This window comes from Choloepus didactylus, chromosome 19 (genome assembly GCF_015220235.1).
Source record: "Choloepus didactylus isolate mChoDid1 chromosome 19, mChoDid1.pri, whole genome shotgun sequence".
Classification (NCBI taxonomy): Eukaryota; Metazoa; Chordata; class Mammalia; order Pilosa; family Megalonychidae; genus Choloepus; species Choloepus didactylus.
The window spans coordinates 38,351,375-38,375,252 of record NC_051325.1 but is presented as its reverse complement, the minus strand read 5'-3'; the positions used below and the strand labels follow the sequence as shown (position 1 = coordinate 38,375,252).

Sequence of the window (23,878 nt, the reverse complement as noted above, 5' to 3'; positions counted from 1 at the left end):
CTCTAGTGTATTAACAGTTCCTCAAAAGATATTAACACGTCAGATTTTGTTTATATCTTTTAGTCAATTCAGCAAATAGTCCCAGTGGCACAAAATGATCCAGTGTTACTAAATTATTCCCCCTTATATGTACACTGACCAACTAGCATAGAACACTATTCTAGGAAAGAAAAGGATGTTTGTTGACAGAATAACTTTTTTACCCCCTACTCTCGAAACTGACAATAGTAAGGTTTAACTTAATATATTTATTTTTTGTTTTTCTTCCTGTAGACTCCATTAATAATATATCTCTTTCACTTCCTGATTGACTATGCTGAATTGGTATTTATGGTAAGTAATTTTCCACATAAAATTTACATGTATATATATTTAACTTTACATTTTTTATGTCATCTTATTTTTAAGGAAAAATCTTTTTTGAGGCTCACAGAAAATAAAAACTTTTAAAAGAAAATAAATGTAAAACTTAAATCTTTTTTAATTCATGGAATTGTGACAGTATTATGGAAGTGTAAGGAATGGTTTCTGACACCTGATCAGTTCCAGTTCCTTATTCTTTTTAGAATGTGGTTTCTTGAATTTTCTAGCTCCAAGATTCTATGATTCGCTTTATTTGTGGTGCCAGTGTGGAAAGCACCCCAAGTTTCCTTAGCATTCTGCCAAGAGACTCTGCGAGTCATTATGGAATAGGACATAGGCCACATGAGACTTTCAGGGACAAGAACTTCCAAAATTGAGATGTCAGAGAAGTGTTTTGAGAAATAGTAATTTGAAATACTTGCCAAGTCTAGGGTCAAGAAATACCTAGAAGGTTCACTGAGGTCTTCTTTAATAATTATAATGGCTGCCATTTTTTTTAAATTGAGTTTTATTGAAATGTATTCACATATCATACAATCATCCATGGTGTACAATCAGCTGTTTGTAGTACCATCCTATAGTTGTGCATTCATCACCCCAATCAATTTTTTAATTCAGTTTTATTGAGATATATTCACATACCATACAAGCATCCATGGTGTACAATAAACTGTTCACAGTACCATCATATAGTTGTGCATTCATCACCCCAATCAATTTTTGAACATTTTCCTTACACCAGAAAGAATAAAAATAAGAATAAAAAATAAAGGTAAAAAAAACACCCAAATCGTCCCCCCATCCCACATTATTTTTCCTTTAGTTTTTGTCCCCATTTTTGTACTACTGATCCATCCGTACACTGGATAAAGAGAGTGTGAGCCACAAGGTTTTCACAATCACACCATCACCCCACATAAGCTACATAGTTACACAATCATTTTCAAGAATCAGCTACTGGGTTGCAGTTTGATAGTTTCAGGTATTTACTTCCAGCTATTCAAATACACTAAAACCTAAAAAATGTTATCTATATAATACATAAGAATGCCCTCCAAAGTAACCTCTCAACTCCGTTTGAAATCTCTCAGCCACTGAAACTTTATCTTGTTTCATTTTGCTTCCCCCTTTTGGTCACGAAGATTTTCTCAATCCCATGATGCCAGGTTCAGGCTCATTCCCAGGAGTCATATCTTGTGTTGCAAGGGAGATTTATACCCCTGGGGGTCAGGTCCCATGTAGCAGGGAGGGCAGTGAGTTCACCTGCCAAGTTGGCTTAGCTGGAGAGAGAGGGCCACATCTGAGCAACAAAGAGGCACTCAGGGGGAGACTCAGGCACAACCACAAGTAGGCTTAGAGTGGCTGCTGTTTTTTTAGTACTTAACTGTTCTAAAAAGCAGTGGGTATTGCTACCATTTTACAGAAAACTTAAGTAACTTGCAATTCTAGAGCAGATGTGGGAGACCAAACTGAAGTGGGCCTGGATGGACCCAAATCCCAAATGTTTTCTAGTCAGAGCTATGCCAGGGCCTCCCTGAATGGGCCTTATCTTTTGGTAGTCAAAGATGGGGTACATGGCTGTGAGGGTGGAGGATCTGCCTGACTTTGTAATAAGAGTTGAATACTGGGTGGTTTACCACTATCCAAAAACTCCAGGCTCTGCCAGCATTCAATTACTCCTATCCTAATTCTTATTACTACACTATTTCTTATTATTTCTCTTCCTCTTTACAGATCACTGATGCACTCACTGCTCTTGCCCTGTATTTTGCAATCCAGGACTTCAATAAAGTTGTAGTAAGTAGTCAAAGGTTGGGACAAAGCTGGTGGCATTTGGTAGGCTGCTGGTCTCTGTAATTACAAAGAATCAAAGGTCATGTGCTTCAAGATCCAACTGTTTAAAATGCTGAAGAGTAAGAGTGAGGTGTTCTGCCAGCCCGAGAATAACCAAACCCAAACCCACAAGGCAGCTTTACTAATAGATGCAGAAAGGTCAGATTAATATATGTAGTTTGTTAATAACTATTAACATCCACATGACTGTTCTAGTTGAGGCTTTCTGGATTAAGCAGAATTGTACTACAGTTATATTAATGAGGACCCTTAAAAATCTTCCATTCCTTTCATCAGTTTTTCTTTTCAAAGGAAAACAAATAGAGCTTTTAACTCCCTGTGTAATGCCTATCCTAGTGAAAATTGGGTTCTCAATGTAGTCTCTAATTCCTGCAAAAAACAATCCTAATTGAAAAATTTGGCATGTATTAAGTGCCTGTTAAAAGAACTGTTAATACTGTAGAGGTGATGATGTAAACTTTAGTCATAATCCATATGTGATAGCCAAAAGGAATTGCACAGTGGAACCATTTTCATTTTCTGGGTTCTGAGAGAGTTAACAGATTAGCCATGTTTATTATCCATGTAGTTATTTATTTATTTTTCTTTTTTTTTGACTAATTTATTGTAAAATTAAACAAACAACAACAAAAAACCCACAACATTTCAAACAAAACATAGCAAAGGATTAAGAGAAACAAATAACCTAAAATAACTACTTTGCTTCCAACATGTTCCTACCATATCCCAAGAAAATTAACAAACCATAACCAAACAATGCAATAAGAAAAACAAATACTCGAAAATCCATGTAGTTATTAAAAAAAAAAAATTGGCTCCAGTCCTTTTGCTTGGCTGGGAGCCTTTGAGAGGATTTCAGCTGGGGTGAAAGAATGCTGCATCCCTTTGCTGTTGTCTGTTCATGGTTCATTTTCATTTCTGTTGGCAAGTAATAGAACCAGAAATAGCAGTCTGCCTTTCTGTGGCACTAGTCATCAGTAACAAATAAAACCAGTGAATTCTAGAATTTTAAACCTCAAAGAGATTTTTAAAATATCTAGATTTTGGGTTTTTAGCTTGACATTCATTTAGACTTAAGGGGTCTATGAAACCCTTGATATGAAAAATTGTATGTATTTGTGTATATATCATTTTTTTCTAACTAGGAAGTCCATAGCTGTTATCAGGTGCTCAAAGGGGTCCTTGGCTCTTCTCTAAAGGACTAAGAACTACATTTTTGAGACTTAGTATTGCTAAGACCAGGGAGTGTACATCTTAAACAAGTGGAACATCATTTGAACATTTTTATGGGCTAAGATGAAATGTTTTAGCAGGATTCTCTTGAGTCCTAGGGATAAAATAATGGAACATGAGATTTATAAGCTGAGGAATCCAGAAATAAATTTTTTCTTCTCCGAGTTGGTTATTTTCTTCTCCAAATTGTGTTTGTAGACCATTGAAGTACTTTGAAGATACTTGCTAAAATATTTAGGGTTGAAATGCCACGATGTCTGCAGCTTACATTCAGGAAAAAAAAAAAAAAAAGTATATGTGCGTGTATGTGTATGGGTGTAAAGATAAAGGATATGTGGCAAAATATTAACAATTGGTGGATCTAGGTATGGGTGTTTATTGACCTATTCTTTCAGCTTATCTGTAGTTTGAAATATTTCAATATGAAACACTGGGGAAAATAAATCCATGTCTAAACACATTACTATATATATATATGTATATGTATGTATGTATATATATGTATGTATGTATATAAAACTATGCAAGGAATGGTTTGTAGGATTCATTTAAGCACAAAATCAGCCGGATCTTCTCAACTGAAATGTAAAACAGAAATGTATTCTAATGAAAGTTAATTAGAGTTGTTAACATCATATGTATTCCTATATATTTTTTTCCTGTTCATCTGTCATAAGAGCACCACACATACACCCCAATTAAAATAATTTTTAATAGGAGGGGAAAAAAGCTTATGGGAGAGGAGTGAACTTAGGTTTCAATTAGTTTCCTAACAAAGTTAGGCTTCGCTGTCAATAGGAGAGATACCTTTAATTCAGACCAATAGTTTTAATTCATTGATGTTAGTCATTTCTGAGTTTATGTATGTAGAACCTTATAGGGATTTTTGTTTTTTACTTTGTGTGATTTAAAGAGGGAGAGAGAAAACCAAATGAGCTGTTGCCAAATACCCTATTTTTTAGCATATCAAAACATTCTATTGTTATCAAGACGGAATTGTCATTTGGAATTTATTTATTTCTCCATTCTTCGAGTTCAGCCAATTAGGTTTCTTGGTCAGAACAGGAGTTTTATTTATTCTGCCAAAAATTAGCTTGTTCTAAATGGGCAGATTTTGGTGATATGAAAGTATGACTGTTGATTTGGATAAAATATCAGCACGTGTCTTCCTCTAGATCTTTTGACAGAATGAGCCCATATCTTATAGCCTGTACGCATTTACGTTTTGCTGGGATTTGCTGGTAATAAATGTGAATGCTGTCAGTTGTGGCCTGTTGATTAACATGGTACTTTATATCTACCTTACTTGACAAAAGTGCTCGTCATCTAGGGAATTGATTCACTCTATCCTCTGCTGATACCATACTTCCTATTTGGAACTCAGAATCTGCTTTAGAAAGCTGCAGATGGTGTGATAGCGGAATGGTGACTAGAGGGTTGTAAACTTGGAGGACACCCTCCTGAATTTGGAATGTGCTGAGGCTAACAATCGGAAATGGGGTGAGAGTGGAGTCTCCCCCTCTGTATCATGGTTTTCTGGGTTTTGGGGTGTAGACATAGCTTCAGAGATTAGAAAAATCTCTTTATTTGAAGTAGGGGATTTATGTACTTACAAAACCAAATCTTATAAGGGACAAGGAAAGAACTGCATGGGGAAGTGGGGAAAAGGGAAGGAAGACCGTCCTGGAGGCTTTTAATTCAAAAATTTCTGTCGAAATATAACATGTATAGAAAAGTATACACCTTGATTAATGACCACAGAGTTAAAACACACATGTAACTATACTTCTGGGCACATTTAATCTGTCCTGTGATCTCTAAATTTCATCATTTTCAAGGCTCTTGAATATAGCTAGAAATTGAACTCTCTAACTTCATTTATTTTTATACTTATGTTTTCTCAGTATATTTATTTTAATTTTTCCTTAGTTTTTTCAATACTTTCCTGTCTCTAGCTGGATGCAATGGGGATTTTTCAAAGGGATTTTGTCTATGCATAAAGGAGCTGAGTATTGGGCCTGTGAGGCCAGGCATAATGGTGGCTGTACTGGTGCACTTGAGGGAGGCAAAAAGAGTTAGCAGAGAATCTGGGCACTGCTGACCTGAGTGTCCCTACCCTCCTGGAGAGTCTCCTTTCCTCAAGTCTTTCTGTTTTTAAGTATTTTAGAAGATTGGGGTTACAAGAAAATACCTTTCTTACATTGCTGGCACAGTGTCACCTTTGCCCAGGGTCTACCCTTCCCTGTTAGCTGCTTCCATTTCTCACTGCAGCCCTGCTGGCTGGATTCCCACTGAGGAAATGGGTCTCATTCCCACCTGTCTTTCTGGCTACCTCTGTGTGAACCCCCTGTTTCCTTCTAACAGCCTTCTTTTTTGGATTTCACACCCTCCAGCCCAAGGCATCCAAACTCGAAAACCCTTAGCTAATGGGGCCTCCTTCCTTCTCCCACTGCTGCAGCTGTCCTCATTAAACGCTTCTCTGCTGAGCCAGCCCCTTCTCTCTGATAAACTCACCTTAGTTTATATTTTGTCCTTTTAATTAAACAACCCCAGCTGTGAATGGCAGCCTAAATCTTACTGATGTCACTTCCTACCACTTTACTGTCTAAGGTAAGAACAAAGAGAAGATCAAAGGGAGTTTTTCAGATTTTCTGATTAAGTCCCTATCTAAAACTTATGCAAAAAATCTTTGGTTACCTGTATTCTTGTGATGATCCCTGGATTTTCTTTTATGCTGAAAGTTTCTTTTTAAAAGGATTATTTAAAACTTAAAATTTTCAAATCCTAAAGTACTTAAAACATATAAAAACATAAAGAACAATATAATACATACTTGTGAGCCAGTTTTCAACTTAAAAATTAAAACATTATACACCACTTCTCCCTGATACTTTTGTCTCCTTATTCCCCTCTCTCTAGTAATCACTGTTCTGAATTTAGTGTTTATCATTCCCACAGATGGCCTTATACTTTTATACGTTTGTATGTATCCCTAAATAATACATAGTATTATTTTGTATGCTTTTTTCTCTTTATTTATATCGTACAATGCTGTATATATTCTATTGTGATCTGGGTCTTTCATTATTAAATTTTTAATCTTACACAGATAGGTGCTTGCTTCCTTGGCTCCTCTGAAATATTGTTTTCCAATATGTTGCAGCATTGATTTTATACTGTTTAAATAAGATTCTTTGACCATTAAATCATCATGGTGACCCATTTTGGATTCAGAGGCTTTTTCCAATCTTATTCTGACCTATGTTTGCTTATGAGGTTGCCCAACCTTTTTTCATTCTGGAACACACCCATGAACTTGTTGGAACACAGCAGGGGAAGGCAAGAGCTTTCCACCCCCATCCCACTCCCTCTTAACTATCCAGCTGTCTAGCCACACCCAGCCCTTCTCCTGCTTCTCTTCTCTTCATTATGCACCCCTTCCCAACCTTCAAAGTCAAAAACTTGAAACAGGACAGTGAGGAAGAAAATCTAGGATACTGTGACATTCAGGGGATTATTCCACTTTGAATGAAAATATTTCACATTGCTGATGGAACTTTGGCATCCTTAGGTCTCTGAAGGATAACTCTCCAAAATGGCTAAGAATTGTTTTGCCACTCAGTCATTTATTCAGTCATTCAACAGATGTTTATTGATTGCCCACTATGCTGGGTGGTGGGAATACATGGTGAGCAAACAAACATGGCCCCTGCCTTCATGAAACTCACAGTCTAGTGAGAGAGACAGACATTAGTCAAATAATCACATAAATAAATATCAAAATTATAACTGTGAATAGTGCTGTGAAAGAACATGTATAATAGGGGGATTTTACTTAGTCAGGGAGGTTGAATGTGCCTTCCTGAGATCTGAGATCCCGATTTAGTTGAGATCTAAAGACTGTGTAGGAGTTAACTAGGAGAAGAGGAGAAGAGAATGTTCCAGGTCAAAGGCAAAGTCCTCGGAGCTGGAGAGGGTGACATGTTCATGATGTTGGACCCCAGAAGTGGGGGGTGAGGGAGCAGGTATGACATTAGCCTGGAGAGGTAGAGCCAGACTAAGCAGGGCCATGTGGGCCATGGAAAGGACTTTTGTCTTTATCCTTAAAGCAATGGGAAGTAATTTGTTACATGTGTTTTGTCATTTTTCCAGTTTAAAAAGCAGAAACTCCTCCTAGAACTGGACCAGTATGCTCCAGATGTGGCTGAACTTATCCGAACTCCTATGGAAATGCGGTACATCCCTCTGAAAGTGGCCCTGTTGTAAGTATTCCTTAACAGAACAGGGCTCAGCACCAACAAATGCAAGAAAAACCTGATGAGGCTTTCCCATGTTGTTTGTTGTATTTTTGGAGACTTGCAGTCTTAGTTATCAAGTATTTGCTGTAGTTCTGTTGCACAACTGGGGTTCTGGCCAGCAAAAGAGACAGAGCCATTCTGTCTCTGTTGGGACAAAGATTCAAACAGGGACATGCACAATCAAACCCTTCAATAATGTTTTTGATTTGATGCTGATCTGGGCTCCAGCCTGTTTGTAACCAGTGTTTCTAAAAAAAAAAAAATTACTCAGTTGTGATATATGGATTGAATAAAATTCTGGTCTTTATAAGGCTGTTGTTTTGAGTAGCTCATATGTTGTACGTAGAATTTAGTCCTCCTTTGTAGTTCAGAAAACGGAAGTAAAGTGCCAAATTTACAGCCATCCCACCTGAGTGATCAGTGGGAAAGGGAGGAACTTATTAAGGCTTTATGAAAGAACTCTCTAGGAGTAACCAGTGCTGCCAGTCAGTTTAATTCTTTCAGGTTACTCCCATTTATATTCCTGAGATAAGCAAATGTGGAGATTTTATTCAGTCAGCTAATAGTCATTGAGTATTAATAATATACTAGTTTCTAGGGATACCCAGTAAACAAGACAGACAAGATTCCTCATGGAAAAACAAGACCTTAGAATTTCAGAATTGGAAGGAGCCTTATGAGGATAGCTATTCAACCTTTTGCCTTGTGTGTGAATCTCCTTTTCAGTACCCAGATGGCTAGCTGTACAGCATCTTCTCAAACTTCACCTGCTATTTAGAAATGGCTTTTTTTCCTCCCACCAAAAATTTTGGGGGTATCAGTTCATATTTATATATTTTATAAATTGGTAGGAACTACCTAACAAAACCAGAGGTTTAATAGCATTTTGAATGCCTTATGGACTCATGAGTATCTTGGGGGTAGTTTTGTAGTAACAGCAGCTGTTTCTTTAAGGATTATGTAATAAGCCTTGTTGAAAAACAACAATAATAACAATTTCTAGGACTGTGGCTTTACCTCTGCTAATCTTACAGTCCTGGAAGGTATTTGACTTGAGGTCTTTATTTGTGGATAATAATTATAATCTCTCCCTGAGACATTGGCATGTTTCTTCCTATCTGATAAGTAGAATTATGTAACTAGTTTCCCTTTTCACTTTGTCTGCCAGGAAACTCAGAGCCAAATTTGAATCTGATTGTTACAATGCTGTAGATGATCCATTTGGTCTTCTTTCCTTGGCCTTTCCTTTCTCCTTTTATTTATGTTTTCCCTGGTCTTGATTTTTTATTTATATTTATTGTATTTATTTTGTATTATATTTTTGTTTTGCTATTTATTTTGTATTATATTTTTTGTTTTGCTATTATTATCTGTTTTCATTTTAGCTGCCTCAAATCCTTTGTGAAGCAGGATAGAAATAAAGAAAAATAATAATCCTCAATGACTATATAAGATTTCCCTACCCACAAGCTTTTCAAATTCATTTTCTTAGTCCATTCCTTCCCACCTCAGGAAAAAACTAGGTATTTTGGCTTATGTCCCTCCCAGTGGAGGGTCAAGATACTGTGAAGTTCTATGGTGGCTGACTTGTTGAATTCAGCAGATTCTTATTCTTTCCTTGGAGTCTAATTCAGTGGATACTGCTCAACTACGAGTAGGGCTAAATCTAAGCTGCTCCTCTGACCATTTGGATTGGTGTAGCCTGTGTTAGAGCCTAGGAACCTGGTTGAGAAAAAAGTACTTTCCTAGTTTTTAGAGACAGCTCTAGCCATTCCTAAGATATATGACTCTGAGAATTGGTAGAATTTTATCATTTTTGATGTCTGAAGTAACAGAAAGAACATAGGCTTGAGGGCCAGAAAGACCTGATTTTGAATGAATTCATTAGCTTGTGAAATCTTGGGCAGGTTCCTTACCCACTGAGTCTCAGTTTCCTCATATGCAAAATGGGAATGTTATTGCTAGTTTACAGGATCTCTGTGGTGATTAAATGCGATGGTTTTACACATACCACTTAGCAAAGAATAGGCACAGTGTTCAGTGCCTTTTTACTCATTGACTCCAACCCCCACTCCCCACTCCATTCTCATTTATTTGGGAGGCTTCATTTCTAAAAAAATTGCCTTCCTTTGAGTACGCTTTTAGTAAATCTCTTGAACTTCCTGGCTCTGGCGGACAGGACTTCCTGGTCCTTTAACCAGGATCACTAATGTCAAATATGTGTGTTCTTCCCCAGCTATCTCTTAAATCCCTACACGGTCTTGTCTTGTGTTGCCAAGTCTACCTGCGCCATCAACAACACCCTTGTTGCTTTCTTCATTTTGACCACGATAAAAGGTAAGGCCCCGAAGGAGATTACAAAGCTCAGTTCCTGAATTGTGCAGGGTTTTGTAACACGTGCTGTGGCTTTTTTTATTTTTTTTAAACAATATAACACTTAAAAACACATTTTTAATTATAGAAGTAATACAAGAACATAGAAAAATTGGAAAATTTAGAGAGAAAAAAAATTAAAACGCCCTGAAATTCTACCACTCAGAGTCACTGTTAACAGTTTAAAAAAAAAAAAAAGTTGTAAAAGGCTCATAATTAGAAAAGCAGTCTGCTTCCTGTCTTTGCACCACCAGTTCAACTTCTTTAAATCAACTGCTTTCTGCTGTTGCTGGTATTTAATTCCATATTTCTAAATAAGACCTTACATTGCTATTTCATGAATTATGAATTTTCGACATTATCTATTGACTTCCAATAATGGGAGGTAAATATCTAGCTCTTTTGTACCAGTGTCCCCACTTTGGTTATAACACAGTTTTGATTAAATCAGTAGTCAGCACCTATATTTTCTAACTATATATGTATTATTTACTGCTGGACAAAATGATAAGTATGGTTACTTTTCCTTTCTTGTGCAGCCTTTTCTTTTTCCTGGGGTTAAGTTGTTTGTTTTCGCTTGTTTTTTTGTTTCATTTTTTTGGTACCAATCACTTGTTTTTCTCTCAGATGCTCCACTAGATCTGTCTAGTGGCTAACAATGGTTTTTCCAATGTTTAAAGACATCATACAGTCTGTGAGTTTCATTATTTTTCTGGATGCCTCCCTCACACATCCTCTGTCCTGCTCCAGTCTGTCCTAGTTGTTCTCTGGCCTGGTGCAAAGTTGTCATATTGGGGCTTCCCTTCATAATTCTATGTCATGTCCCTTCTTTCCTGGATTCCTTTTCTCCTTTATTGTTTTTCTACAGTGTTTTGCTACAGTTCTTTCTCTGGTAACTTTTTAAGAAAGGGTGTATGAGATATTATATATTTTGAGTCTCCATGTCTGAAAAATATCTTTGTTTTACGTTAACACCAAATTAGTAGTTGGGCTGGGAAAAACTCTTCCTTCAGAATTTTGAAGGCATTACTTCACTGTCTTCTAAAATTCTGGTTGCTGTTGAACAGTTTCATGCCACTGTATGTAACTGATTTTTCTTTCTGAAGAATTTTAGGATCTTCTTTTTATCCTTGGTGTTTTGAAATCTCATGATGCTATGCCTTGATGTGGGTCTTTTTTCATTCATTATGCTGGGCACTTGATAGACCTCTTCAATCGTGAGACTAGTGTCCTTTAGTTCTAGAAAGTGTTCCTGTACTATTTTTTTAATTTGTTATAGCACAACTTATACATTTCAAATGGACAAAAAAATTATCATTTACAGTATCTTAAGATAAAATGCCTTTGAATGGGAGCTTCTGTTCCAGTGCTTTGAGGTCTGCAAGACATAGCTAGAAAACTTACTACTGTGGAAAATGAAGACTGCTTAAATCAAATGGGGGTGGGGGGAGGGCCTGTGGTTTTGCTTTTTGATTAATTGCTGTAGCACTGTCCTTCAGGTGGCTGAGGGAGTTTCATATTTTCTTTAGACATCATTGGGTGCCAAAGCTCTTTCAGGACAACTTCAATGCTGTATGAATTCTGTCATTTTGCTAGCAGTGATATGGCTCTTGGGTCTACCACTCCATTAGAATTATTAACTCCATTCATATTAATTTTTGTTACAAATCTTACAAATGGGGATGCTTCTGGGTATTTAGGTCCACATTATGAAAACAATTTCTGTTTTCATAAATTGTTCTTGGAGACCCAGTTATCATCTCCGTCCATCTTATGTTATGTCTTCATCATCTTCTAGACCCCAGCTAACTGTGCCATCTCCTACTCCTTTCTGGCCTTCTTTGAGTTCTTCCAACAGTTGGAAATTGCCAGGGACTTTTACTCTCAAGCCTGTGGTGGCTGCCATCTTGCGTGGGTGTCGCTCCAAGGCCAGCCCCTTCTTCCTCTCCCACCCGCCCCTGGTCCTTATCCTTGTACAATTTTTCAAATTCTCTCCTCCTGTTTTGGACTTCTATGGGGTGTTGGACTTTCTTAATTGCTCTGGTTTTTATTATTTTATTTTCTATTGATTTTTTCATTTCTTTAACTTACTTTCTCTTATTTTTTCTGGGATATTTCCTTGTTTTTATTTTCCAAATCTTCTCTTGAATTATTAATTTTATTTACCATAATTTTAGTACTTTCTTGATCTGATTCTTTGAAGCATCCTATTTTTATTTTAACTGCCACAGTACCCTCTATCTCTCTGAGTGTATATATATATATATTTTCACTTTCCTTCTGTTCTAAGCATTTCCTTGCTGTTCTAAGCATTGTCTCTGTATCTTCCTGGTCCTCTTTTTTTTTTTCCTTCCCCTCCTTTTTCCTGTTGGTTTTGGACTCTTCTTTCATATAGGAGGGTTTTCTCTTATGTATGGTGATTTTTAGTTATATATTTATATTTACAAGTCAAGTAAGGTACTAACATATGGATTGCAGACTGTGCATGGGCAGAGCTTGTTGCTGGATCATCCTCAGTGTAGGGAGATTAAGCAGTGGGCTGGCCTTTTTTTTTTTTTTAATTCAATTTTATTGAACTATATTCACATGTGTATATATTCACATACCAACAATCAGTTGTCCACAGTACCATCATATAGTTGTGTATTCATCACCCCAATCTATTTTTTGAACATTTTCCTTGTACCAGAAAAAGTAAAAATAAGAATAAAAAATAAAGATAAAAAAAGAACACCCAAATCAACCCCCACCCCCCATCCTATTTTTCATTTAGTTTTTTGTCCCCATTTTTCTACTCATCTATCCATACACTGGATAAAGGGAGTGTGATCCACAAGGCTTTCACAATCACACTGTCACCCCTTGTAAGCTACGTTGCTATACAATCGTCTTCAAGAGTCAAGGCTACTGAGTTGCAGTTTGCTAGTTTCAGGTATTTACTTCTAGCTATTCCAATGCATTAAAACCTAAAAGGAGTTACCTATATATTGCGTAAGAATGCCCACCAGAGTGACCTCTCAATTCCATTTGGACTCTCTCAGCCACTGAAACTTTATTTTGTTCCATTTTGCATCCCCCTTTTGGTCAAGAAGATGTTCTCAATCCCACGATGTCGAGTCCAGATTCATCCCTGGGAATCATATCCCACGTTGGGGCTGGCCTTTTTTGTTGGAGGTACTCCTAAATGTCTTCATCTGTAGGCTTTATTTTCCTCTGAAATGATTCAGTTTTTCCAGAGAGGAATCCTCCAATATCCTACCTGGGGGTGGCAGAGTTGGGGTTGGGGTGGGATAGGGGGTGCATATGACTGGCTGCTGGAGTTTTGAGAGCAGGAATAGGGAAGAAGGATGATTTCAGTATATAGACTTTCATAAAATTTCATTACCTTTCCGCCCACACCTCACCTCAGCGTATCACTTTGCTTAGTATTCACTAGACCTGTGCCTCTTTAATTTTCTCCAGAACTAGCTTGTGTGTTCTGGGGTGGGGGGTGGGGTGGGGGGTGGAGGGTGGGGGGGTGGGACAGAGAGAAGTTCAGGTGGATAGAATGTATAGGGATAGTCATCTGGATGCACATAGTTTGGGATGGGACCTGTGGTTTTGACTTGGCTTGTATACAAACTTTCAGCTTGATTTTTGTGTCTCACCCCCACCTTCCCTAGTACCTGATATCTTCAGGTACTGAATTTCTCAGAAGTTCTGTGGGGTGAGGTGGTTTTTACTGGTATTTCACTATGCAAGCTGTTGAGCTGTAATTTCTTCCACAATGCTACGTCATACATCCTTCCATCTGCTTTTTTGTTTTCCACTATTATGTTGAAATAAATTTTGCTATAATTTCCTCTCCTGTTCTTTAGAGTTTAATACTAGTTTTATTCCTTTATTTTCATTTTAGTAAGGGTTTTGAAGGGAAAGATGATAAACACTTGCAATCATTCTGCCATTTTTAATGGAAGTCCCTCCATTGGCATTTGGGATATATAGTTCCAGATATTTTCCTACTTTTCTTCCAGACTTTTAAATATTATATCAGTTAGTTCTTGCCACAAAAGTATTATTTTCAAAACACCCCAAAACTTGGTGGCTTAAAACAACTGTAAGCATTTACTTAGCTCATACATCCATGAGTTAGCTAGAGGTCAGCTGATCTACATTGGACTTGGCTAGGTAGTTTGCTGGTCTCAGTGGGGCTCATTCATACATCAGTAGCTGCTGTCGTTGGTTAATCTAGGCTGGTCTCTGCTTCACATATCTGTCATCCTCCTCCTGGACCAGGAAGCTAACTTAGGCATGTTCTTCTCATGGAGATGGCAGAGGCACAATAGTGAACAGCCCAATTAGGCTTGCACTTTTTAAATTTCTGATTGCATCACAGGTACTAACATCCCATTGCTCAAAACATATATGGCTGAGTCCAGAGATGGAGATTTTCATCCTGATCATAATGAGAGGGCACTGCAAAATTACACGGCAAAGGGCCTGGTGGACACAGGGAAGAGTGGAGAATTGGGGCCAGTGATACAATCTACCATATATATCAATAAATATATAGTCTATCCTTTATAATGGCTGCACACTATTCCATTGTATAGATGGATATAATAGACATTCCTCAGCCAACTTATACAATTAATCATTTAGGTGATTTTCCAGTTTTCAGCTATTATAAATAATATTACAATAATGTAAGTGATATTCACAGCCATGTTCAGTTGCTCTCTTACCTGAGTAGAATTAGGAGTTGAATCACTATGTCACCGGGTGTGTATCTTCTTTAGGATTTCTGAAATTTATTACTAAATTGGTTTCAGAAGTTTACCAATTTATATTCCCATAAGAAGTGTATGAGAGTCTTTATTTCCCTACATCGTTGCTGAATAGTTTGTATGCTCAGGAAATAGATTCAAAATTCATACATAGAACCTTTTACTCAGTTTGCTCCAGAGCCTATCCCTGGAAGAACAATGGCAGAATGATGATCCTGAGGCCTGCTGAGCCTATTACTTCCATTTGGAGTTCCCCTAGGATATAGTCCTACCCATGGAGAAGTCACAGAGAACCCAAGGACCTAAGGAAATAGCAGCCTAGGCTAGGGTTTTTCAGATCAACCCAGCTTCAAAGCCCTGCTTATTCCAGTTGTCAGCTATGTGGCCTCAGACAAGTCACACAGCCTCAAGAGGCTGATCATGGAGATGTATCTGCCTCATGGAGTTAGTGGAGGAATAAATAAAAACATGAAATGCTTAGCATACTTCTTTAACAAAACCTGCTCAACAAATAGCTGTTCTGTATATTGTGATTTTTCTCATGCAGCCATAGATTGAGATCAAAAGGTTAGGATAGTGATGCAGTTAGAGTGTGTACTCTGGAGTCAGACTGGATTCAAATCCTATTACTTTTATTCACTAGTTTTGACCCTGGGGAAATACTTAACTTCTCTGTTCTTCAGCTTCCTTATCTATAAAAGAGAGCAGTAATAGTACCCACTTTATGGAATTATTGAAAGAACTAGATGACATACTGTATGTGTGAAGTGATTATATTAGTGGCTGGAACAGAGTTTGTGTTCAATAAATTATTGTCATCGTCACTGATGCAGATAGACTTCTCTGGAAGCCCTGTTAAAAGAACACAATAGGCAAAGAATGTAATACATAGGGCCCTTCCCCCAGCTTCACCACCTTGTGTCAGGCCCTCATGTCCCCGAGGACGGAGACTGTCTGAGTCACCAAACTCCATGGCACTGGGCACAAAGCTTGGCATCGAGCAAGCACTCCAGAAATGTTTCCTTATTGCACAGTTTATCTAGAATTTTTGAAATCACCTTTAAATTTCTTTATCTTCCCTGACCCTCCCAAGGCACATATCATTCTTTCTCTTTGCCTTCCTAACCCACTCTTCTTTTTTTTCAAAACACATCAGCCCTTTCTCAGTCTCTCATGTACCTCCATACTACCCTTCACTTTTGCTCAGACTCTGCCCATGCCCCATCCACACCTGTCCCAGCATCCCACACCCAGACTCCCCACATACCCGACTGCTGTGGCACCATGTTTTGCCCCAGGATGGCAGGCCTCAGCCATCCAGTAGTTTACTCAATAGAGAGCACTCTGCATCTGCCTGGCCCCCTGCTCAAATCCTGTACTACTATTCTGCAAGCTTTGTTTTATTCAATTGTCAAATTTATTTTACACTTTACCAATGTTTCATTACCCTGTGTTTTAGTCTTCATGAGTTTTCCTTCCTCAAGAACATTGGTTGTCTTTTAATGTGCTTGCATTTTATAAAGGCTAGCCTATACTGCTGAATGAAATTCATTCATTCATTTATTCATTCATTCATTCATTTATTCATTCATTCATCACCTGTGCCAGGCAGTGGGCTAGGTCTGGGTTTTCAAATTAAGAGAGGCATACTGTCCTTAAGAAATTCATCAACAAGTGGGGAGAGAAACGCTAGCAAAATATATGTTAGTTTCAGTATGACTCATTAATGCAGGGGTTAAGAGGATGGTCACTGGAGTCAGCTGTGTGGTTTTGTATACATCACTTAACCTTTCTGTTTCTGTGCCTTAGTTTCTTCACCTGTAAAATGGGCAGAATATGTGACTTATATCTCGGTAAAGCTGTTTAAAAAAATGAGCAGAATAATAGAGCCTTTACAAAGTTGTTGTGACATTTCCTAAGGACCTTTTTTTTTTTTTGCTATTAATATCTTACTTGATATATTTTTAGCATGAAAAATGTCTAATATGTACAATGAATGAACATGCATTTAAGTACATGCTACTGGGGAAACATTTACAGAGGGTTGTGGGATGGCAAATGGATGTAATGAATAAAACTTAAAAAGCCATTATCTGTAAAACAGTGAGGATCTCAGTATTGTATTCCCAGTGAAAAATTAGAACATAAACTACTTCTTAAGATAAGCTGAAGCTTAAACGCAAAATTGGAGCCATCTTATAAGATACAGAAAATTCAATGATCATTCAGGTATCAACCAAAATGTTAAGAGCACTCCAACAGAAAAGTCTAATAGTAGCATCTCATTGTATAAAACAGTATGTGTTTAAGCTCCTGGCACATTTAAATACATAAGGGAAAGAGAAAGTCTTTGCCCTTTCAACAATTTCCCCTTTTACTACAAAATATTATATAACATTCATTAAAACCTCCATTTTTATTTTAAGAACTGACCTTGAACCATTAGAAAACAAAGCAATATTCTCCACAGGAGAATTAAATGAAAATAATACCTTAAGCTATAATCCGTAAGTTTTTTGTGGATTTCCAAATTGCAGTTAACTGCTTAAGAACAGTAAAGGGGCCATTAAAAGGGGCCATTAAAAGGGCCCCCTGTGATCAAGAGCTGCTGCAACTTACTACAAACCTTGCTTATGAAAATTAACAAAATAAAATAAACACCTCCAAATTTACATTGGAATAACCTTCCGACAATATACTTCTTTTAACCAAAACCAGCACATTCAATTCAAAATACTGCTTCAGAAGCAATAATATCATACAGGGGCTGTATCACTCATAATTTTGCAGGTTGATAGGAATGTGACTATAGCATAGTAAGTGCTATGGTTTAAGCTTGTTTGTTTTCATACCCACTACAATTGTTGTTAATTAAGAAAAAATGAAAAGGATTCTGGGTCTCTCTCTCTCTCTCTTTTGGGGTCTATGTAAGGATTTATCTCTTTGGATTATTTTTACACATTTAAAATAAGTGAAGAGTTTTCAAACACCACCAGCCCATAAACAACAGAACGGGGATGAAGAGTAAAACAAGGAGGAGGCGGGGCAAGATGGCAGACTGGTGAGCTGTATGTTTTAGTTACTCCTCCAGGAAAGTAGGTAGAAAGCCAGGAACTGCGTGGACTGGACACCACAGAGAAATCTGACTTTGGGCATACTTCATACAACACTCATGAAAATGTGGAACTGCTGAGATCAGCGAAATCTGTAAGTTTTTGCGGCCAGGGGACCCACGCCCCTCCCTGCCAGGCTCAGTCCCGTGGGAGGAGGGGCTGTCAGCTCCGGGAAGGAGAAGGGAGAACTGCAGTGGCAGCCCTTATCGGAAACTCATTCTACTGATCCAAACTCCAACCATAGATAGACTGAGACCAGACACCAGAGAATCTGAGAGCAGCCAGCCCAGCAGAGAGGAGGCAGACATAGAAAAAAATAGCAGGAAAAACTCCAAAATAAAAGCGGAGGATTTTTGGAGTTCTGGTGAACATAGAAAGGGGAAGGGCAGAGCTCAGGCCCTCAGGCTCATATGCAAATCCCGAAGAAAAGCTGATCTCTCTGCCCTGTGGACCTTTCCTTAATGGCCCTAATTGCTTTGTCTCTTAGCATTTCAATAACCCGTTAGATCTGTGAGGAGGGCCCCCCTTTTTTTTTTCTTTAATCCTTTTTTCTTTTTCTAAAACAATTACTCTAAGAAGCCCAATACAGAAAGCTTCAAGGACTTGCAATATGGGCAGGTCAAGACAAGAGCAGAACTAAGAGAGCTCTGAGACAAAAGGCAATAATCCAGTGGCTGAGAAATTTCACTAAACACCACAACTTCCCAAGAAAAGGGGGGTGTCCGCTCACAGCCATCATCCTGGTGGACAGGAAACATTCCTGCCCATCGCCAGCCCCATAGCCCAGAGCTGCCCCACACAACCCAGTGTGACAGAAGTGCTTCAAATAACAGGCACACTCCTCAAAACTGGGCGTGGACATTAGCCTTCCCTGCAACCTCAGCTGATTGTCCCAGAGTTGGGAAGGTGGAGCAGTGTGAATTAACAAAGCCCCATTCAGCCATCATTTCAGCAGACTGGGAGCCTCCCTACACAGCCCAGCAGCCCAGAACTGCCCTGAGGGGACGGCACTCACCTGTGACATAGCACAGTCGTCCCTCAACAGAGGACCAGGGGGTGCACGACCTGGAAGAGGGACCCACTTGCAAGTCTCAGGAGCCATACGCCAATACCAAGGACTTGTGGGTCAGTGGCAGAGACAAACTGTGGCAGGACTGAACTGAAGGATTAGACTATTGCAGCAGCTTTAAAACTCCAGGATCACCAGGGAGATTTGATTGTTAGAGCCACCCCCACTCCCTGACTGCCCAGAAACACGCCCCATATACAGGGAGGGCAACACCAACTACACACCCAAGCTTGGTACACCAATTGGACCCCAGAAGACTCACTCCCCCACTCACCACAAAGGCAAAGCAGGGGAGAACTGGCTTGTGGAGAATAGGTGGCTCGTGGACGCCACCTGCTGGTTAGTTAGAGAAAGTGTACTCCACGAAGCTGTAGATCTGATAAATTAGAGATAAGGACTTCAATTGGTCTACAAATCCTAAAAGAACCCTATCAAGTTCAGCAAATGCCACGAGGCCAAAAACAACAGAAAATTATAAAGCATATGAAAAAACCAGACGATATGGATAACCCAAGCCCAAGCACCCTAATCAAAAGATCAGAAGAGACACAGCACCTAGAGCAGCTACTCAAAGAACTAAAGATGAACAATGAGACCATAGTACGGAATACAAAGGATATCAAGAAGACCCTAGAAGAGCATAAAGAAGACATTGCAAGACTAAATAAAAAAATAGATGATCTTATGGAAATTAAAGAAACTGTTGACCAAATTAAAAAGATTCTGGACACTCATAGTACAAGACTAGAGGAAGTTGAACAACGAATCAGTGACCTGGAAGATGACAGAATGGAAAATGAAGGCATAAAAGAAAGAATGGGGAAAAACATTGAAAAAATCGAAACGGACCTCAGGGATATGACAGATAATATAAAACGTCCTAATATAAGACTCATTGGTGTTCCAGAAGGGGAAGAAAAGGGTAAAGGTCTAGGAAGAGTATTCAAAGAAATTGTTGGGGAAAACTTCCCAAATCTTCTAAACAACATAAATACACAAATCATAAATGCTCAGCGAACTCCAAATGGAATAAATCCATTCCACTCCAAGACATATTCTGATCACACTGTCAAACACGGAAGAGAAGGAGCAAGTTCTGAAAGCAGCAAGAGAAAAGCAATTCACCACATACAAAGGAAACAGCATAAGACTAAGTAGTGACTACTCAGCAGCCACCATGGAGGCAAGAAGGCAGTGGCATGATATATTTAAAATTCTGAGTGAGAAAAATTTCCAACCAAGAATACTTTATCCAGCAAAGCTCTCCTTCAAATTTGAGGGAGAGCTTAAATTTTTCACAGACAAACAAATGCTGAGAGAATTTGCTAACAGGAGACCTGCCCTACTGGAGATACTCAAGGGAGCCCTACAGACAGAGAAACAAAGAAAGGACAGAGAGACTTGGAGAAAGGTTCAGTACTAAAGAGATTCGGTATGGGTACAATAAAGGATATTAATAGAGAGAGGGGAAAAATATATATGACAAACATAAACCAAAAGATAAGATGGCTGATTCAAGAAATGCCTTCACGGTTATAACGTTGAATGTAAATGGATTAAACTCCCCAATTAAAAGATATAGATTTGCAGAATGGATCAAAAAAAATGAACCATCAATATGTGGCATACAAGAGACTCATCTTAGACACAGGGACACAAAGAAATTGAAAGTGAAAGGATGGAAAAAAATATTTCATGCAAGCTACAGCCAAAAGAAAGCAGGTGTAGCAATATTAATCTCAGATAAAATAGACTTTAAATGCAGGGATGTTTTGAGAGACAAAGAAGGCCACTACATACTAATAAAAGGGGCAATTCAACAGAAGAAATAACAATCGTAAATGTCTATGCACCCAATCAAGGTGCCACAAAATACATGAGAGAAACACTGGCAAAACTAAAGGAAGCAATTGATGTTTCCACAATAATTGTGGGAGACTTCAACACATCACTCTCTCCTACAGATAGATCAACCAGACAGAAGACCAATAAGGAAATTGAAAACCTAAACAATCTGATAAATGAATTAGATTTAACAGACATATACAGAACATTACATCCCAAATTACCAGGATACACATACTTTTCTAGTGCTCACAGAACTTTCTCCAGAATAGATCATATGCTGGGACATAAAAGAAGCCTCAGTAAATTTAAAAAGATTGAAATTATTCAAAGCACATTCTCTGACCACAGTGGAATACAATTAGAAGTCAATAACCATCAGAGACTTAGAAAATTCGCAAATACCTGGAGGTTAAACAACACACTCCTAAACAATCAGTGGGTTAAAGAAGAAATAGCAAGAGAAATTGCTAAATATATAGAGACGAATGAAAATGAGAACACAACATACCAAAACCTATGGGATGCAGCAAAAGCAGTGCTGAGGGGGAAATTTATAGCACTAAACGCATATATTAAAAAGGAAGAAGGAGCCAAAATCAAAGAACTAATGGATCAACTGAAGAAGCTAGAAAATGAACAGCAAACCAATCCTAAACCAAGTACAAGAAAAGAAATAACAAGGATTAAAGCAGAAATAAATGACATAGAGAACAAAAAAACAATAGAGAGGATAAATATCACCAAAAGTTGGTTCTTTGAGAAGATCAACAAGATTGACAAGCCCCTAGCTAGACTGACAAAATCAAAAAGAGAGAAGACCCATATAAACAAAATAATGAATGAAAAAGGTGACATAACTGCAGATCCTGAAGAAATTAAAAAAATTATAAGAGGATATTATGAACAACTGTATGGCAACACACTGGATAATGTAGAAGAAATGGACAATTTCCTGGAAACATATGAACAACCTAGACTGACCAGAGAAGAAATAGAAGACCTCAACCAACCCATCCCAAGCAAAGAGATCCAATCAGTCATCAAAAATCTTCCCACAAATAAATGCCCAGGGCCAGATGGCTTCACAGGGGAATTCTACCAAACTTTCCAGAAAGAACTGACACCAATCTTACTCAAACTCTTTCAAAACATTGAAGAAAATGGAACACTACCTAACTCATTTTATGAAGCTAACATCAATCTAATACCAAAACCAGGCAAAGATGCTACAAAAAAGGAAAACCACCGGCCAATCTCCCTAATGAATATAGATGCAAAAATCCTCAACAAAATACTTGCAAATCGAATCCAAAGACACATTAAAAAAATCATACACCATGACCACGTAGGGTTCATTCCAGGCATGCAAGGATGGTTCAACATAAGAAAATCAATCAATGTATTACAACTCATTAAAAATTTGAAAGGGAAAAATCAAATGATCATCTCAATAGATGCTGAAAAAGCATTTGACAAAATCCAACATCCGTTTTTGATAAAAACACTTCAAAAGGTAGGAATTGAAGGAAACTTCCTCAATATGATAAAGAGCATATATGAAAAACCCACAGCCAGCATAGTACTCCATGGTGAGAGACTGAAAGCCTTCCCTCTAAGATCAGGAACAAGACAAGGATGCCCGCTGTCACCACTGTTATTCAACATTGTGCTGGAAGTGCTAGCCAGGGCAATCCGGCAAGACAAAGAAATAAAAGGCATCCAAATTGGAAAAGAAGAAGTAAAACTGTCATTGTTTGCAGATGATATGATCTTATATCTAGAAAACCCTGAGAAATCGACGATACAGCTACTAGAGCTAATCAACAAATTTAGCAAAGTAGCGGGATATAAGATTAATGCACATAAGTCAGTAATGTTTCTATATGCTAGAAATGAACAAACCGAAGAGACACTCAAGAAAAAGATACCATTTTCAATAACAACTAAAAAAGTCAAGTACCTAGGAATAAACTTAACCAAAGATGTAAAAGACCTATACAAAGAAAACAACGTAACTCTACTAAAAGAAATAGAAGGGGACCTTAAAAGATGGAAAAATATTCCATGTTCATGGATAGGAAGGCTAAATGTCATTAAGATGTCAATTCTACCCAAACTCATCTACAGATTCAATGCAATCCCAATCAAAATTCCAACAACCTACTTTGCAGACTTGGAAAAGCTAGTTATCAAATTTATTTGGAAAGGGAAGATGCCTCGAATTGCTAAAGACACTCTAAAAAAGAAAAATGAAGTGAGAGGACTTACACTCCCTGACTTTGAAGCTTATTATAAAGCCACAGTTGTCAAAACAGCATGGTACTGGCACAAAGATAGACATATAGATCAATGGAATCAAATTGAGAATTCAGAGATAGACCCTCAGATCTATGTCCGACTGATCTTTGATAAGGCCCCCAAAGTCACTGAACTGAGTCATAATGGTGTATTCAACAAATGGGGCTGGGAGAGTTGGATATCCATATCCAAAAGAATGAAACAGGACCCCTACCTCACACCCTACACAAAAATTAACTCAAAATGGATGAAAGATCTCAATATAAAAGAAAGTACCATAAAACTCCTAGAAGATAATGTAAGAAAACATCTTCAAGACCTTGTATTAGGCGGCCACTTCCTAGACTTTACACCCAAAGCACAAGCAACAAAAGAAAAAATAGATAAATGGGAACTCCTCAAGCTTAGAAGTTTCTGCACCTCAAAGGAATTTCTCAAAAAGGTAAAGAGGCAGCCAACTCAATGGGAAAAAATTTTTGGAAACCATGTATCTGACAAAAGACTGATACCTTGCATATATAAAGAAATCCTACAACTCAATGACAGTAGTACAGACGGCCCAATTATAAAATGGGCAAAAGATATGAAAAAACAGTTCTCTGAAGAGGAAATACAAATGGCCAGGAAACACATGAAAAAATGTTCAGCTTCACTAGCTATTAG

At 38.0% G+C, this 23,878-nt stretch overlaps 1 protein-coding gene and 1 pseudogene across 3 annotated transcripts in view; one reads left to right on the top strand and one right to left on the bottom strand.

The window, feature by feature from the left end:
• PIGU (phosphatidylinositol glycan anchor biosynthesis class U) overlaps positions 1 to 23,878 on the top strand; it is a 105,182-nt gene that overhangs the window by 35,098 nt on the left and 46,206 nt on the right. For 2 of the 3 annotated variants that reach the window (XM_037811771.1, XM_037811772.1), the window contains exons 3-6: positions 274 to 333; positions 2,098 to 2,160; positions 7,603 to 7,712; positions 9,985 to 10,085. In XM_037811771.1, coding sequence (XP_037667699.1) covers positions 274 to 333; positions 2,098 to 2,160; positions 7,603 to 7,712; positions 9,985 to 10,085 — 334 coding nt within the window. The remainder of the gene's footprint in view (positions 1 to 273; positions 334 to 2,097; positions 2,161 to 7,602; positions 7,713 to 9,984; positions 10,086 to 23,878) is intronic. The other variant, XM_037811773.1, reaches the window with a different exon arrangement.
• Positions 11,595 to 12,027, bottom strand: LOC119515667 (annotated as a pseudogene).